Source organism: Rhipicephalus microplus, chromosome 4, assembly GCF_043290135.1.
Source record: "Rhipicephalus microplus isolate Deutch F79 chromosome 4, USDA_Rmic, whole genome shotgun sequence".
In the NCBI taxonomy this organism is placed as follows: domain Eukaryota; kingdom Metazoa; phylum Arthropoda; class Arachnida; order Ixodida; family Ixodidae; genus Rhipicephalus; species Rhipicephalus microplus.
Window position 1 is genome coordinate 28,476,210 of NC_134703.1, and position 19,360 is coordinate 28,495,569.

The 19,360-nt window shown below is 45.8% G+C and overlaps 1 protein-coding gene across 5 annotated transcripts in view; it reads left to right on the forward strand.

The window, feature by feature from the left end:
• Positions 1-11,606: 11,606 nt before the first annotated feature.
• The window catches only part of LOC119171797 (uncharacterized), a 179,350-nt gene continuing 171,596 nt past the window's right edge, over positions 11,607-19,360 (forward strand). For all 5 annotated transcript variants that reach the window (XM_075892399.1, XM_037422638.2, XM_037422639.2 and 2 more), the window contains exon 1: positions 11,607-12,301. In XM_075892399.1, coding sequence (XP_075748514.1) covers positions 11,801-12,301 — 501 coding nt within the window. In that variant the 5' untranslated portion in view covers positions 11,607-11,800. The remainder of the gene's footprint in view (positions 12,302-19,360) is intronic.

Here is a 19,360-nt window from a genome sequence, read left to right on the forward strand (position 1 = left end):
CGAGCCGAAGAGAAAGACCATAATGATTGGCACGCCTATTATGACGTATAGTAGTCGGGCGGTCGACATGCCTGTTCAGTAGCAGGAGCGGCGTCCACGACGAGAACGTTTGACTGCAGTGACTTCTGGTGGGCGCTGCAAACGGCACACTCCACGCAGCAGTGGTTCCGGCCGGTTTCGAGCAGGAAATGCCTTACGTTCTTAATGTCGCGATTGGTGCAGTCCCAAGGGTTGTAACAGATGCGCACGTTCGACACGTTGGCCATGTCGTTGTACATGGACTTGTTTAAGAGGTGGATCTTGTTACCGTCCAGGCGTAGGTCATTGAGATAAATCATGCGGGAGAAGATGGGGGCTGACCAGCCCGATATGTAGTTGAGTGCCAGTGTGAGCTTCGTCACCGAAAGATTGACAAAAACTTCTGGAAAGAGCACGTTAATCCTGTTCTCGCCTAAGTGCAGAATGTCCAAGCTGATTAGGGGAGCGAACACCGGTGTAGAGTCGTGGAATGTTATCCTATTTTTGGTAAGCTTCAGTGCCGTTAAGCTCACCAGCCCTTGAAAAGTTTTCTCTGCCATTGTTGTGAGTTCGTTGTTTTTGAGCTTCAGGTACCGCAGGCGTCGGAGACAAATGAAAGGGGAGCCGTACATTGTTTTTAATGAACACTGCTGCAAGTTGAGGTTTTTAAGCATTGGAAGGTTGCAAAACGCGCGATCAACCAAGGAAAACAGCGGTGTACTTTTCAAGTTTAAATTTGTTATCGAATTGTTCTTCAAAGGGCTTGCAGCAACAATTGAGAATGACCCGTTCGACCCAATTACAGTATGCCGAACGCTTAGGCTTTGCAGAGATTCAATGGACAGGATTGAATGAGGAATCGAGACCATTCTGGACTTCAAGAACGACAGCTTTTGCACACCAATGGGAAGCTGAGATGTTTCATTCGAAAGATTTTTCATTGGAGTGCCATAAAACTTAAGGCGCTGCAAATTCGGCACCACATTAAACTCACTTATCGCGAACGTGTCAAACGAACAGCCGTACAATACAAGTCGCGAGGCGTTTCTGAAGGCGTCGTGACTTCGCAGTATTTCGGAGAGATCTTTATGGCCGCCGTGGAATGGTAAATTTCTGACAATCGCCCCTCCAGGCGTCTCAATAGAAGCATGGCACGAGCTCAGTGATTCGTTATGTGATGTGTTAAGATTGTTACCTATAACTTCATTCTTCGCGGCCGGAAGGAACATCTCTATATTACAGCAGTATGAGTTATATTTATACGGGCACAATTTGTCGGTACGATTTCTCGTGCATTCACTAATCTGCGCCACTACGTCTATGAACTGCCCGATGCGTCGAACTTTGCTGAGGTCATGCGCAGACCGTGATGACGTTTTATTCCCGTTATGCTTATTACAGTATTCGAAACTAACATTGCGGAGATGCTCGCAGGTCGCCGAATTGTGTTTACGTGCTGTCCACCATGAGAGGTGAGGGTGTAGCTCCACAGTAGCTTCCACGAGACCTGCTCTCGGAAGGCCTTTTGAGGTCGTCCTTTCGATCACGAAACATTGGACGTCCGCCTGGCTGTAGTTTTTCGCAGTCACTGTACAGTCATGCAGTAGTATGGCTTCCACGTATGAACCCGCTTGGCACGGCGAGTTCGTCTAAACGGCGGCTGCAGACAACAACAGGACACCAAGTAGCGTTCCCGTCTTCATGCTTTCCTGCAAAGATATGTATTTATATTACAGCTCAGGCCGACATAATCGGGGGATAATGGGCATGTAGCGCGTAGACAGGATAACCGCTGGTCGTTAAGGGTAACTAACTGGATTCCCAGAGAAGCAAGCGGGTTAGGGGGAGACAGAAGGTTAGGTGGGCAGATGAGATTAAGAAGTTTGCGGGTATAAATAAATTGGCAGCAGCAAGCACAGGACCGGGTTAACTGGCGGAACATGGGAGAGGCCTTTGTTCTGCAATGGACGTAGTCAGGCTGATGATGATGATGATGATTAATTCACATAAAACTGTTGTTCATTAGTGCAAGTGGATGCATTAAGACGCACTTGTGCTAGTGGCAGTGTATTTAAACTGAGTGTTGCCGATCTCTCATGGTACGCACAATGTTATCTGAAAGAGAGAGAGGTGTCTTTTAATGAATGCTGCAGATACTTGCTGTCACTACGCCTGCCGTGCGACTCCACATGAGAAACAAAACTGTACGCACAGCACTGGTCACATACGCAGAACACGTATATTGCAGCACTGTGCACATTATACAAACCAAGTATCACCCCAAGTGCAGTGTATCGCAGAAAGGGTAATAGAGGCTTGGATCTGCAGGTTTGTAAGAATGAGATACGTTTCGATGCGTCAGAAAGAACATAACGAGAGCATAGTTTTCTATTAGAAATGGTGGGAACATGGCGGGGGGGGGGGGGGGGTCAAAGCTTCATCGCAGCGAACCTGGTCGAGTCCGAAACATAACATGCTTATTCGCAGTGGATGAAATATGAAAAAAAAATTGACGCGTTCACACGTTTCTCACAATGGTCCGCCTTTTGTACGTGTAGCTTTACGGGAGTAAAAACGTGAAGTAAACAATTTTTGGAATTCAACGCGAGTGGCGTTTGGCCGCCATTGGTGCCGAAAATTTGCTTGGCTATGCAACCCAGCTTTTTTAACAACGATGAAACAGTGTAGAGAGAGCTGGGCAAGTTGGTATGAACACATTTTGGGAATAATTCAGCGCGTACGCACTTGACAGAGATGAAAGGACGTACCAGATTGTGTTATTTCCTTATGCCCTTGTTTATTGAGTGACGTTCACTCCATTCTTCCCAAAACAATGGGACATATCTTACTGAGTGACGATGAGGCACACCTTGCCACCACATTTTTTTTCTGTGCGCACACCGTATAGGTCAAAAGACCGTACTAAACAATTAGCAGTTATGTTGGGCGAAATGAAGTTTTAGACGCAAGCTTACAGACATCAGCGGGTCTCTTCACCAAACAACATTCCATGCGCTGAGGCTAAATACATACACGTCGGAGAACGTGTATGGTTCAAGAACCTGTGATTTTGAGGATTTATTATTGTATGGTCCCGCGCGGTGGTATACTTTAGGCGATGTGCACTATGGTGACAAGTAGTCACATTTCCGTGATGGAAAAGACAATGGAAGATAGCTTACTATTGTTTCCCTTTCTCCCCAAATGTTATCGCATTGTTCGGCATTGCCCAACATACTGTGTCTCGCGCTGCGACCATCCTAGCTAAACTGTTTATTACATCATCGATGGAGAGGTTCTCACCACTAACAAACTGCGTTTTATGGCTGTTTCATTTTATTTGTTCGTGGAGCTGTGCATCCGCTGAACCTCAAACCACTGAACCTCAAAACGTTGAGACTCAAACCATTGAACCATTGAACCTCAAAACGATTTTAAAGGTAAGAGGGAAACCGGAACGTACTTGGTATACGTATACCATAGGATCTCGAGGAAGTCCGCATGGTTTTATTATTTTTTTACTGAACGCATCCAAGGAACAGATTTTGTTTATTTATCTATTTATTTATTTATTTGGTTGGTACCTGCATCGTCATTATAGAAGGCATTACATCAGGGGGAAATACGTATCACGAAGTGAATAGTCATTCATATTCAGCACACAAAGCACGGTAAAGGTCTTTATTACATTGTAGGACTTTTTCAACAATATCTGACGGAAGAGCATTCTACTCGCTCGTGGTCCTACAAAAAGAGTAAATAGCTATAAGTGTCACCTATATAAACGGAAATTTGTGAGCTCCCGTCTCAGAGAGGATGTACATTAGGGCGAGTTGGGCATTATTTTGTTAAGAAAAGCGTGGAATTTCAAGCGAGAAGAAAACGAAGAGGAATAATAACAGGACGAGGGCAGACTATGAGCTTAACGGTTATTGAAAAAAAAAGGTAACGTCCATTAAAATTGAATACAGCTGCTTATGTAAATTTGTGATCGTCCGGAACACCCACTTAACCAAAAGCGACAGCTACACGTGGACGGGGTTACATAATATGCATTATCAATATGCGTAAGCTCTTTATTATAAAGGCCTTTAAGAAACAAGTCAGTTTCACGCAGGCATGATACGCGCGAATTACATTAATACGTTGTGATAAGAATGCGTGAGCAAGTTTCCGTATCTCCGCACAATAAAGAGCTGATGTATCTTGATAACTGTCACGGATTCGCATGGTCCCGCGCAGTGGATTCCATCAAAGACTCGGAATGGGGAACATTTATCCAAGAAGACGCACGGCACTCCATAAATGTACAAATGTACAAAAACCAGTAACTACAGACTAACTGAAGCTAGACACAAGTTAAATCAGTAACTGAACCATCCGAATTTAAGTACGTAAACTCTGGGCTTAGTTCAGCTGGCGCTTCTGGCCCACCTACTTGAAGCATTCGACTTGGCTCCAGTCGGGCGTCGCCCCGCGCCGTGGTGGTCTAGTGGTTAAGGTACTCGGCTGCTGACCCGCAGATCGCGGGTTCGAATCCCGGCTGCGGCGACTCCATTTCCGATGGAGGCGGAAATGTTGTAGGCCCGTGTGCTCATATTTGGGTGCACGTTAAAGAACTCCAGATGGTCGAAATTTCCGGAGCCCTCCACCACGGCGTCTCTCATAATCATATGTTGGTTTTGGGACGTTAAATTACACATATCAATCAATCAATCAATCAATCAATCAATCAATCAATCAATCAATCAATCAATCAATCAATCAATCAATAAAATCCAGTCGGGCGTCGTTTCTGTTCGGTCTTGTGTCATGGTACCTGGCGGCCCCAACAATGTCAACTCCGTAGGTTGTTGCGTCGGTCGTCGCCTGTATGGGCAGGCCGTCGTCGCTGATGCCAGTCGTACTAGGCCCGTCTAGGTATAACGTCATCGGCTGTTTCCCTCTGGGTTGTTCTACCGATAACGTGTCACTCCAGCGATTGCCTTGGGTGGCTCGCTTCCGAAGGAGGCCTGCAACAGGAACGATCGTCCTTGCTAGGTGCTGCTGCTGCGTCTTTGGGCCACGCGTGGGGGATATTTAGTTAGAACTGTTGCGTAAAAGTTCCTGAAACGTTGTGAAATCGGGTTCAGTGCGCAATGCGGGATGACAGGTTATTTCGTGCAACTATTGTTCGGGGAATGAAAGAACGAACGCAATGAGCTGAGCACATGGTTATGCGTTTTATCTAGAAGATGTGGTCTGTGCGAGGAAAGATATCTGATGGTTTTTCGAAGATGCGGTGCAGGCATGGGTGATAATGAAGTTTACAGAGAAGCAAAAGGCGGGTAGTTTTGTGGCCATGAGATAAGCCGTCAGGTTGAGCGCGATATTTTAGTGTTGAAATGCTGGTGTAGGGGGAATAACCAGAAAACCCGAAGCGCTCTTCACGGTATTACAAAGACTCGATATCATGAGTGATGTAGATTTGCGTGGGGTTCTCCACACAGCCGATGCATATTCGATTTCAGGGCGTATTGATGTGATGTATGCTAGCCTATACACAGATTATCTGGAGCATACTTGAGGTTGCATTTTAACATACGGCATAGTAGCGCAACTTCGTCGGGGACACAGAGGATAAGAAAACACGACACTCGCTACACTGGGAACTAAGTTTAAGACCCTGGTGGTCAAAATTTCCGGAGCCTTCTACTACGGTGTCTCTCATAATCATATGTTGGTTTTGGGACGTTAAACCCTACATATCAATTTTATTTCAGAAGCAGCACTTCTGAAATAAAGACAGTAGTTTACATCTGAAACAAAACAGCGCCAAAGACGGAGCACAAGAAAAAGGGAACAAAAACGACATTGCTGACTTACAACCAAGTTTATTCGTCAACACCGCGCAATACATGCAATACATGCTTTAGAAATACCTGCCTAACTATTCAAGACTATTCGAACTATTAACTATTCGAACAGTGCCCAGTTCGTATTCGTATTCGATTTGATGTCATCGCTATTCGATTCATTTGTGATTAGGTTCTTAGTATCACTGTTCGCGCACCCCTAAAACAAAGACAGAAGAGACATTTTAATTATTTAGGCTACTTGGTGCTGTTATTGCCCCATCGAACCCTTTCGATGCCTATAACCAATAATCGTGATTTACAATGGGATCAAGCGAACACTTCGTGCATCGGCGTGTGAATGCACGTGTGCATAGTCAAGCCACAAATGTCCGAATTTCGGCCGACTATGCTGTGCCCCAGTCTTGCCCGAGACTGCAGTGATAGCTGCAAAAAAATTAAAAATAAATGTTCATTTATGCGATGTGGCAAGCGATCTTCGACTCTATTGAGTGGGCGGACGTTGTAATGTCCCGGCGCGCATGGGCAACTCTTCCATACTCTTCTACCATATCATCATACTCTTCCATACTCCTCCACCATATCGCGCATACTCTTCCACCATATCATCATCATCACCACCACCATCATCATCATCCATCGTCATCATCATCATCATCATCTCTTTACTTTTAGAAACCCTTGTTGGGGTATTAAATAATTGGGGGATACTTAAAAATGGAACGTTTGGACATTCATGGACTAAGCAAATTCAGAAAAGTAACACTTAGAAAGGAACCAGGTTCGAGACAGTCACAGTAAAAAAACACAAGAAGAATTATGCGCTCAAAAACGACAGAGAGATAACCTCAAATATGTATACGCATCAGCACTCAAAGAGTTTGTTAGTATACGTTTCTAAACTTCTTGGGTTCACATTCAGTTACAGTACGAGATCAGGCAAACTATTCCATTCTGCAATGGCTAATGACTGGAGAGAAAGAGGTGTTGAAGGTATTAATGGAGCCACGAATTCTTTAAAGACCGAGGGAGTTTGACAGGTGTGGTGAGGTGCATTTGGCGGAGAAAGAAGCTTATCACGTAATTGTGGGAATTTGTTGTAGATCTTATGAAAGGGGCAGATTCTCTTCATATCTGAGACTGATTCAATCTGTGCACATTCCCTTCATATGTCAGAGTAAGAACTCACCTCTTTAGAATAAAACTTCATTTCTTTTCAGATTTGGTCAGTTTTTATTCTCATAAAACGTATCGAAATTGCTAGCGCTGCAAAATGTACCGCCTTCCAACGCATGCACTGCATGGCTCACTATCTCCAGAATCGCAAGGCCCATTTTAATCGCAATCAGAACCACAACTGTGCGAAAATTTTAGCAGTTCCCGACTTCATCGCCGTATAACTAAATATAGGCTATTGCTTCTTCAGTGAATCTCAGCGGCTGTTCGACTTCCCGCTCTAGACTCAGAAGGTAACCACTCCACCACCAAACGAGCTTAAGATATGGTAGTTGCCACGCCTATACTATTAATTTACGTACCTTCCACCCCTCTAGATTTGAAAGTGCCACATTTAGCAAAAGCTGTTCGAGAGACGACTTACTTAGCTCAGCATATGGATGCCTGGAGCTTAGCGATTAGTGGCCCTATCTATGGCCAAACTTTTCACTATATATACCCAGGATGGCGTCAAGCCTCGGGTGAACTGAAAGAGTAGGCTAATGCTAGTAATAAATTTTATAAAATTTATTGAGAGGGGAGGGTGTTTAGCGTCCCAAAGCCACCACATGGTTATGATGAACGCCCTATCCAAGGCTCCGGAAGTTTCAACCACTGGGGGTTCTTTAATGCGCACGTAAATCTAAGCACACGGGCCTCAAACATTTTCACATCCGTATAGAAAATTGGGGCCGGGATTTGATCCCGCGCCACCTTCAGGCCAGCGATCTAGTTCCGTAACCAATTGACCACCGTGGCTGCACTAAATAAAGCAGCACATGAGCTTCTGCTATTGTGGCGTGTGGCCATACGACGAAACGCTCAGTGCACATGTGGCGCAGTACGTCACATTCAGAATCACCATTCATTGGAAACAAGCTATCGCCGCATGGTGTTCCAACGCTTGAAGAAAAAGAAATTAAATAACGTGACTGCTATTATTTTGAAAGCAGTCACGGTTAAGCAAGGTAAATAAAGCATCATATGTAATGAAATGTGCTTTAAACAAATTTTGCTCAAAAGGAGCGGACTTAAGCGCAATGACGCCACGCTGCAATTATCAATGGCGTGCACACACACATGGACCAACATGACTGTGAAGTACTTCCTTACGCAGAGAAACGAGCCCCGATAGTGTCAACCTATACATACGCAGCGCGTCCACGCCTATATTATGTCAATGGGTTCTTGAAGGGCCCCCACAAACGCATGTCAAGTTCACAGGCGAAGGAGTGGTATCTTTCTCGCCTTCACATACCCTTCCCACAGGCGACAACTACTGTGGCCACACGTTTCTTCACAAATCACGCGCACAGCGAAAGTACTGAGCATTGAGCATATCGCTATGTCACGCTTGTCGGCCAAGCGACCATATCTCCGCTTGCACAGTCGGAAGCAGCACACAAAATGAAGGAAAGTGTACTCAGTCATGTGATAGCCATGTCAGACAAGGAAAAATGGGTGAGTGACTGCATGTAAAAGCCGGGTATGGGTGGTCGGACCCCTGTCTTTGTTTGTTGTGCGGGGTTGTGGCGATACACGTTTTTTCGACGATAATGGCGACCGATGACCCCTGACATAGCATCGAAAAAACTTTTTTTGCTTCCTATACCATTACCCCCTGGAAAGGCGCAGGTCAATCCTTTCTGCATACATTGCAGGGTTTGTTTGCTTTCGTACTCGACCAACAGGGGTGGACGTGGAAGGCGAAGGCGCTGTGGTGAAACCTGCTCCCTCGCCCCACTTCTCCACAATGGAGAACCCTGAGCAGACCTGTGTTTACTGAACATGTTATTTGTGGCACAAAACTCGGAATATGGACACTGGAAAGGAAGCGAAAATGGGACAGATGAGCGCTCATCTCTCTTGTTTTTCCTTCCCTTTCCATTTGAGACAAAAATAACATGCTTAGAAAACTTTCGCACCAACTCGCCCAGAGGCAAAAGTGCTTGAGGTCTGTGTTATTTTATTTAAGTGCACGTTAAGGTACCCCAAATGGTCAACATTTCCTGAGTCCCCCAGTACGGTGTCTCTCATAATCATATGGTGGTTTCGGGACGTTAAACCATATCAATTATTACTATTATCAACTTGCCCCCCCCCCCCCCCAAAAATGTCTTCTACTGGCCAATTTGGACGGTACAAATGAATCTGACGCCAGCTCGTGTTTCTTTAAATGTATCTGTATCTCGCGGGTCAATGACACGACATGTTATCAAACGCGATATGATTCTTTTTCGCTGATATTTTCAACGTTTGTGTCACCATGTGCTGATAGCTTGTTCGCGATACTTTTGATCAGTATCGTGAATGATGATGGTTTAGGGAGGCTCTAACCTCGCTTGCATTCCGGCTGGGGGGGGGGCAGCCTTTGCAAGTTTCCATATTGACATTCTTCTTTAGAACATGACATTTGAATTGATTCGCAGTTAACTATAGCGCACTATCTTTAAAATCAATTTTGAAATCTGAAGTTCTTCCAGAGAGTACAAACGAAGTTCAAAAGGGTGAAAGGTGCTCTTCGTTTTAAAAAGCACTGTTGAGCTCATTCTAACTGAAATGCTACAGGTCACAATGCTTCTGACACACCGCAAATGTGCCAAACTTCGAAGCTCAACGTAAAGAAAGAATGCCCGATCATCTAAGTTATTCATTTATGCAGGTGACTTGGTGGAAGGTATTGACAATGAACTATGGATGTGATTGCTCGTATATAGTGGTGTTATAAAACGAAACCATTGATGAACATAGACACGCTTTACAAGAAAGATTCCGGGGGTAAATCGCAGGAGGCGAACCGTTATACACGGTGGGCGGTGGAGATGAAGTTAAGGATGTCTACCTTCACGCGTCATATAAAAGTGCTAGCATTTTATTTGATTGCTTTACCGGAATTCTTGATATGGTATGACAGTGCCGTAACTAGGAGTTCAAATTGAGAGTTCTCACACTCCCCAAAACGTTTTCATGCTTTAACGTTTCGGGTGATATGAAAGGGTTTACACGCCTTCACATTGACCACTAGTCACCAAAGTTGTCCATTTCACACATAAACACCCACCGAAAAAAATTTCGGGGTACGGCCCTGTGGCAGAGCACATAACTATACGATGTTACTCTTGGAAACTAAGTTCGCCACGCTACTCAGGCTTATGCTCGTCTTCTTTTTGTTTGAAAACATGATTTCGATTATTACATAAGTAAAAGTAAAGCCTGCATTTATTAAAAACAATATGGTCACCATGGAGACATGATATAGCTCCCCCCTCGAGATTTTACAGGCTTGACGCCACTGCTGCTGATTCTGGCGTGCTGCGTGACAGGGCCAAGCCGTTGAGTGAATCTTAGTATTTTAGTTACTGTGTTTATTCTTACGAAGGATGGGCATCTAGCTGAAACTTTGATCAATTGAATTTTGCACGTTAATCTTTCCTTTAGTCGGGAGTTCGACGGAACTCTGTCTGGTCAGGTAAAGTCGTTCTTAAAAAAAAAAAAAAACAGGCCACTGACCTATGCTAAAACAAAAGAATGACGTTTCGGGATCCAAACATTGGTCAGTGACCTGTTTTCTCAACAGTGATCCTTCCTTTCAATCAGCTATAGGCGGGCCCCCGTTTACCCGTCCCTATTGGGTGCACTTCAGTGTGATTTAAGAAACAATTTCAGCCAGCTTCTGCGAACAACAAATAGTAATTAACAATGTAAATTTAACCATATACCCGGGGCTATCCCAGCCCGGTTTCTACGTGAATAAAAAATTTGGATGAGAGGTCCGGCCCCCAGCCAGTATACCTGGTTTTCAATCCTACAACTAGATCTGTTCTTTAGGAGCCTACTATGCAGATAACTTACAAAATACCCGCGAAGCAATAGAACCTAGGCCGCTATACAGCGCGCTCTGTTTTCTAACAAGGCATACAATGAATTTTTTTCCGATCAACACCGCTGACACTTTCACTCTTGGCCGCGAGATGGCAGAACAAGGCCTTATGAAGTTTCAGGAGCTTTAAGACCAACGCTCATTTCTTTTTGTAATTCGCGCGTTTGTGACATACAAAGTGAACGATCGCTTTCGCTAATTAGCCTATTCGGACAAATGTTGCTCTTTCAGCAAATCTACCGTCCGTTAGTAGATAAGCCTGAGCAATGACCTGGCCACCGGCCTTCCGGCGACGACAAACTTTAATCCTAGGTTATTATGATCTGTACAAACGCACAGACTCATGCTCGAACTCTCGAATATTCTTAAATCCAGCTCGAAACTACTGTTTTCTCCTTCTCAGTGGTTTCGGTCTTGTAGTTGTTTCGTACGGCGCTTTCCCTCTACGAAACGAGCTGAAGCCAAAGCCGAAGCGCATTGAGCGCTGCCTGGCGGGCGCCGGCAAAAGTGAATGAGTCGCCGGGCGCCGACGAGTGCAGCAGCACGGCGGTGCGCGCGTGTGCGAGCGAGCGATCGAGCCGCAACGAGAAGCGCCGAAGTAGCAGCAGCAGCTACACCGCGAGGGCCGCAAAGAGAGGCGACGGCGAGGAGAGGGGTTGGGCTGGGAGCCGTCGCCTGCCGCTGCGGACGATTCGTCGCGGGCCGTTTTGATCACGGATAGCGCGCGCGCTTGCAGCAGCACGCGCCTTGGTCTTCGCCGATTTGCGAGCGGGCACGCTGTTCTCCCCTACGTCACTCTCTCCCCGCGGCGTCGTGACCCTTCTCAAGAACCATGGCGGGGAGATCTTCCTCCAGAAGCGGCAACAGGCAGCCGACGACGCACTGGCTCAACGTGAGCTGGGACGACATCGTGGAGCGGCTGGCCCTCGTCTTCTACACCGACGAGTCGTTCGAGACCGTGGACTACCTGAACGTGATGCTGCTCGGATGGGCGCTGTTCGCCCTTTTCGTCTACGTGGTGGGCACGCTCCTGGCGAACCGATTCGGTCGCCAGCGGGTCGCCGCTTCGGCCAAGAAGGTCGACGGCCAGGAGCCCGTCGAGGAGACCGTCTCCGCCGGGAGCGCCCATGAACAGCACGCGGCCGCGGCTGGCCGGTGGGCGAACGCCAAGGAACCTGTGCCATTTGCCGTTTCGGCCTCGGGTTCTGACCCTGACGCCGTGCTTTGGACCAACCGGGTCCTGTCGTGGGTGCTAGCGCGAAAACAGCACGAGTTCCTGTCTAAGCCATGGATTCAGGCGCTCAACGAGAAGCTGGCTAAGTCGCCGCCTAAGGTGAGTGAATGAATGTTCCTGCACCTCTGCGGAGCATTTCGCGAGTAGAGACAACGGGGACTGCACTTGTAGGCGACTTCCATGCAGGCAGATTGACGTCTTCTGCAACGCCTACCTTAGCATTTCACGGATATATTGCTGAAATAAGTATGCGCTGTTTACAGTGACAACATTGACTGTATGTAGAGTAGCGTAGATCTCTCCTGACGGTGACTGTTTATGAAATTCAATATTCGCCGATGGTTCCTTTTACGGGGCAGCGATGGTTGAGAGTTCTTGGCAAGGAACGGGAGCAAGTCCTCCGTTATGACGAACGACAGCCATTTATTGTCCTCCCTGCAGCAGCAGTAAAACAGCAGCACTCACACGCGTAGATTACCATACTGCATTCCTGTCTCTAGAAGACACATAAGACTCAAATATACGTGAGATTTTTTTACTTAACAAATACCACACTGTTCTGCCGTAGTAAAAACTGAGAGAGAAGTCGTCAGCAATAGAATTAACCAGCGATGACAGCTGGTTGTTTGTGTACGTCCCTCCTCTCGGGAACGCGTAGTCGTATCGAACAGTTTAGCGCAAGCATATAGTATATAAATAGTATACGCTATCAGAAAAAGAAAGAAAAAAAGATGCCCCTGCATCCCTACAAGTGCAGCGCAGGAATTTCTCTGAAACCCAGTACGTCACAACGGCTTCGCCCTTTCCATGAGCGTAAAAATACCAAAACGAAATATCGGTGGCGTGGCCGGATGAAAACAGCTGTCCAAGCCGGCGCGCATGTGAGCGGCGTCGTCTGCTTTCGAGCCTGATTGGTCCTTCCCGCTGCAGTTGGCAGCACGCATGACTTGTTGTGTGGCTGCTATTGATCGCGGCACGTTGCCAGAATCCTTTTCATCTCGTTCCGTATTTCGAAGCTTGCTTTCGTTCGTTCTCCATTTGAGTTACTCCCATTTTATTTTTCTTCCACAATCGCTGTGCAGGCGCGTGTCGAATACGAAATGATAGGAAAGGATGCTTTGCGAGAACGTGCGCCGAATTTACTGAATTTCGCGTAACAGCCATACTTGCTTGAATCCCACTGACATTTTTCTTACTTCTTTGGCTCTAGTAGAACAGAGATTTCAGGCTCTTTTTAGCACTGGCATCCTTGAAAGATTTCGCTAATCTACTGTACTTAATTTTTCAGCCCATTTTTTTTTTAAATGTGCACTGTAGGACGAATCCGTAACCAGTTTTTTTTAGCAGACCTTTTTTGGGGCAAGCTGATTGCACAGGGACACGAAACATTCGTTACTTCGTAACGACAGCAACTCAGCGCTCAACAACGTGTTAACTGGTGATGAACTTGGTTACAGAGAGAGAGAAAAAAAAACGGCATTGACGAAACATGCAAGTAATGCCAACCGGCGTAGTGAAATGAGTTATCTTACGTTTATTTATTTCACTGATCGCTGATAGGGATTCTCTCGCCTAGTCGCCGAGGAAGTTTGCAGAATTGTATCTGTGTTTGTCTGTTTATCCACCGACTTCAGCGCTTCAACTAGAGCTTGCCGTTTTATCAAATGAGTCGACGTGTGACCTTTCGGAGAGCTAGTGATAGTCCGAGATCTGAAGCCGGCTTGAAACTGACTTCCTGGTGTGACTCGGAAGGCTGAGGGTTGTATGCACAATGACTTGATAATAGTGACCCCATGTTCGGAAATTTAGATCTCGATGACCTCTGATAGGTCGCTGAAACCTCGCAGTTACCGCAGCTCGCATCATATCTGGACGAAGAAACAAATTTCAACAAACAATCCTCTATAACATCTAGAGCTACTGAAGATAGTGAAAGCTATCACTAACCAACATTCGCCAGTCTCCCAATGTGATATGGTAGCTTAACTAAGCCAGTTGTTTGGCGGACGGCAACAGCGCAATCGGGCGTTCAGGGCTTCAACATCAACTTGCTGTCTCACTCGGAGACGGGAGTAGAAGCTGTATCGACTGTTTGAGAGCTTCTGGAATAATGAGCGATGGTCACAGCACTTTGACATTTCGCGATGCAGGATGTTTGAACACGATGTAGTATGTTCTGTCACACCGAACTTGGCCGAAGCAGTGAACAATACTTGAAGTGTAAAATACAAAATGACGGCACACGCACATGCGGGACATTAGTTTGTCGCCATTGTGGCTGCTGGTGCACGGATTGTTGCAACATAATGTCCACCAGGCTTAGCGAACAACAAAGTAACCCGTGGGAGTTACAACAAAATAAACTGTTTTCCATACATGCATAACCGTGCGTTTTACAGCGTAACGTGATTGGTTCGAATGACTTATGCTATAGAGCAGCATTGCGCCCCCCACCCACCCCCTTATATAATTAAAACCCTTCCTCCTCCACCCCGCCTGCATATGCAATGTGGCTCACGTGAAATCAGAAAATCTCGAAAGCAGGGGGAGGGGGGGCATATTTATGCCATGGCGACCACTTATTTTTCATAAATATACGATTAATTTTGCTTACATGAAAGTTGAAATCGCGTTTTCAAAGAAGAAAGTCGGGCATAGATAGACCTGAGCATGCACTAGTTGTCAAAGCTATAGTTTCTAAGTGCAACCTGTAGCTATAGGTTCTAGCACTTTTATAGCTTAAGTAATTCAGGCTAAATAATCAAGTGAAGCTGCGTGGATTTTTTTTTTACAACTCGTAAACGTGCAGCTCTTGACTTCTAGCTCTAGCGCGCATGGCGTATAACTGCTAGCCTGCCAGGATACATCCCTACAATCTTCTTTTGTAAACCGTGTTTACGTTCACTAGCTATTTTTTATTATAAGTAACAGTCATGTTCGAGCAATCGCATTGATATTTCATTGTCATCGGCTTCCAGCAAATCGTTCACACCAGGGCTCGCCAACCTGTTTTCCACGGGCCGTATGTGGCCCCCTCGACAGCATTATGCGGCCCCCGGCCCGATTTCAGAACCTACTCCTTCCCCATTGTCACTTCCCATCATAAGGTGAAAATGACGCTTTGGATGTCAAGTGGGGTTAGACATGCACTTTCAAAGAAACACTGCTTTCATTTGGCACTGTGCCCCATCTTCAGACCTAGCTGAAATTTACCCATAGTATAGCCAAAACTTAGGCAGTCTTGCGCCTTAGTCTATTCGCCGAATTTATTTATTAGCCTGTAGCCCCCCTCCCCCCTTCCATGACTTACCGCGTGGCCTACGGCCTTGTCAGCTTCATGTAATTTGGCTCAAAAGGTTGCCGGCCGCTAGTCTACATAAACTATAGCAGATGATCGGGGATTCCTTAATTACTCCGCGCTTCAAAGCCCATCATAACATAGCGTAATATTCATTTACGGCACGTCGGCGCCATTTCAAACGAAAAGGAGCTTTCACTCTTTTTTTATACTTCGTTTCAACTCATTGGATGCACTTCAGATTTCCGGGCTAATTTTTAAGGAGAGTATACGCAACATCAAGCAATTCAAACTTCATGTCTGATAGATAAAACTCACGTGTGGACACTTGCAAGGGGTGTCCCCGCTCGCCCCTCAGTGGGACTACCAGGGGGATCAGCGACCCCTATGATCGCCGGTTGGTATCACACTTCTGCTCCGCGTACACAGTGTTGCAGCTCAAATGGCGCGCCACCTCCAGTGCGAGACTTTAGTAAGCTTATCCATAGAGTTTCCCACAATACTTACTAGAGGGAACTCTGGCGCTAGTGTCTATGGGAGCTACAACGCACGGCGCTTCAGCGAGCATGGGAATGATGGGTAGTACACACATTTGTCTAATATTAGTACTTCTGGCCTGCTTTTGGCTCCGTGTGTGTTCGTGTGGCTTGGAGCTGTTTTCTTACAAAACAAGTATTAGCAAATGTTCAGCGGTTGCGCTTCACCATTTTATTTTTTTTAGACTTACTTTCCAAATTGGCTCACGAAGTTCAAGAGGGTTCAACCTTTCTTTCAAAACAAAACCGAAACACAGCAATAAACGGAGCCGCAGGTACGATTCGCCGCCCGCAAGTACGAAGACTAGGCAAATGTGTGTACTACCCATTATTCCCAACGATCGCAGCGCCAGAGTGCCCTCTAGTTAACTTTGAGAAACTCTATGATCTTATCATGCACCCTCTTCTTTTTTTACTCTGCGTTTTCGTGACTCATCGTCGTCGTCGCCCGTTTCCGCCCACGCTAGGCAGACTCGTCGTAGGTGTCAGACACGTGTGCCACCATTGGAAACGTGAAACAAGTAAAAAAAAAAGTAATGACCGAGAGCTGCTTTCAAGGACGTGTTGGAAACCCCTTGGGGGTCAAGTGTTCCCGGCGCACTCACGATGCCCCAAAAGCGGCGAAGAAAGCGAGCGAGAAATACACAGACAATGATAAACCTGACTGCGCGTAGCCCTGGCGTCTTCGGGGTCTTCCAGCTGTCGTATTCTACTGAATCGGCCGTTGCGCACGGCGTAGTGTTGGAACGTAAAGAAAAAAAAAAAGAGGAATCGGAGAGAAGGAGATAGGCGGAGAGCGACGCAATTTTTTTTTTCTACCGAGAGGAAGGAAAGAATAACGGACGAGGAAAGCGGCGAGGTGTATTTCTCGCCGGTTCTCTTGTTGACGTGCCCGGTTGCGTCTTCTCTTTTTTTCCGCCAACCTTGAAAAGAAAGAAAACTCGTCGTACGCTGCCGCGGTGGTTTCTGCGCCGGCATGTCCTTAAAAGGGTCGTCCTTCTTCGCCGGACGCATGAGCATGAAGGCGTCCACATGAAACAGTATTCACGGAGAGTGTGTGTCTGTAGCTGATTGTTGCCGTCCAATTTCAAGCGTGATGTTGCGTTTTCGATGTGTCACATGTATTCCAGAACTCGGGTCATTAGACCTCATATTTAATACCCTGATTTGCATTTGTACAGAGATTGGAGAATGAGCTGACAGGTAAATACACTGTTTGTTTCTCTTCACGGTAGCTTTTGAATACGAAAATAGACTATACCGATTCTACGTATTGCAGTGAATAAAATGCGTAGAAGAAGGCCATTGCACTGCACAGTGCGACGTGATACTTCGGGATAGCGCCCTCCACTGATTTTATATATATATATATATATATATATATATATATATATATATATATATATATATATATATATATATATATATATATATATATATATATATATATATAGTCCAGTAGATCCTCCGTGAGCGGTCACAACGTGGTTTATTTCGACGTTTCGGCCTAGAGTCTGGCCTTCATCAGGATTAAAGATACAGTTTGTTGGTGCTCAGCTTTATACAATCTCAAATCGGAGGGCAAGGAAAAAGGGAAAAAAAAGACAGAAAAGAAAAAAAGGAAAAAAAAAGAAAAAGGAAAGAAAAGAGAGGAAGAGAAAAATAATATACGGTGGACGCCTCTCGGGTGCCCCCCTTCCACTCTTCCCTCCACCTCCCCCTTCATCTCTCTCCCCCCTCTCCCCTTCACCTTTCTGATGTCAGCGGTCTGTGTATGTTTCCGTTCACTAACGCATTCCTCCCGATCAGACGGCCCCTCCTGGCACTGGCGGTTCGGTGTGGGGCAAAAAAAGAGCTTTTCAGGAAGTCCCAAGCCTTTAACTACTCGGGGTCCCGTAAACAATTCGTCGTAGAAGGAGGGGTGCCGCGTATTGTGGCAGAGGCTGGTAAGCGGGCATCTTAGGAAGTTCTAAGCCTTTAACTACTCCGCGCCCTGTCAACATTTCGTCGTAAAAAGAGGGGTGACCCGTATTGCGGTAGGCTGTGCAAGCGGGTGGAATGCGAATTCCTTGCCCGCTTCTGGATTACGCGTGTAGTGGGGGCCTCCCGGCTGTGCACATGGTTGCGGTTGGGCATGTCATGCATGGCACAATTGATTGGGTAGTAAAATAAAACAGAAAACAGACGACAGCTGCACTTAGGAAGAGTAGTTACACTTGGAATTGTTTTGGGTTGTCCAGTGCCCTTCGCAGCTGCAGTGCCGTGAGCTCAGTTACTATTTTCATTGTTGCCGTTATTTTTTTTAATGCTTTAATTGCTGCAAGTGTACCAGGATTCTCATTTATTCCTCTATCGAGGGTGTTAAATCGGTGGATAAGGTATGACTCTCGTTGTTCACGTTCTCGATTTGATTTAAATCCCGTCTCTAAGAGCGTTACTGGTAGTTTGTCGAATGCATGGTCGGGAAGATTGAGATGTTTTGATAGAGGTAGACTTTGGGCTGATTTCGCATGGGCTCTGTGATTATTGAAGCGAATCATAATCCTTTCGAACTAATTTTATGCCACGGTGTGAGATACAAATACTTGTTTGTATTTTACACCGTGCTTAATGCGTATTTGATGTTTGTTTGTTGCAGTATCATTATTGAAGCCTGCGGGCATTGTTAGTTAGATCGCCGTAGTGACCTTCAGTGAAGTCTCAATTAACATTCGTACTGGAATTGCTCAGAATTAATAATTCGCTTTTCGGACTTTCGGATGTTTTTCCCCCTCATGATGAAACAAGCGCTAAAAAATACACACACTCGGAGAGTATACAAACGAGTGTTTGTCTGTGTTCTCTTTGAGTGTGTGTATTTTTTAAGCGGTTGTTTCGTCATGAACTTATACCAACACGCCCAACCGGCAGTCATCATTTTTTTCCTACTCGAGGGAGGTCGCTGTTTAGGCACTTTTGAGTTGGTTGTTTGCGTGCGTGGCGCCGATTATTCCATTATGCGAAATATTCCGTAGTGAACGCACGCTTATGTTATACATTGTGTGGTGTTATTTTTTTTTCGATTAAACTTGGAGTAAGTTGTTTGAGGAAAATGACCGTAGCGGCGGTGATGGCTTTAGAAAGTCGTTAGGCCACCTATTGACGGTGCATGCTCGAAATTTCAGTCACTGACACAAATTGAAAAAAAAAATGCGCTTCGTTTTATACTTCTGTAGAGTTGTCAGCTTCGAATCTTTTCTTTTTACGCTGCGCATATCTTTTTAATGTTTCAATAAATTTCACAGCAATACTGCCCTGTGCGTCGTTGTGACCGAAAAAAAAAAG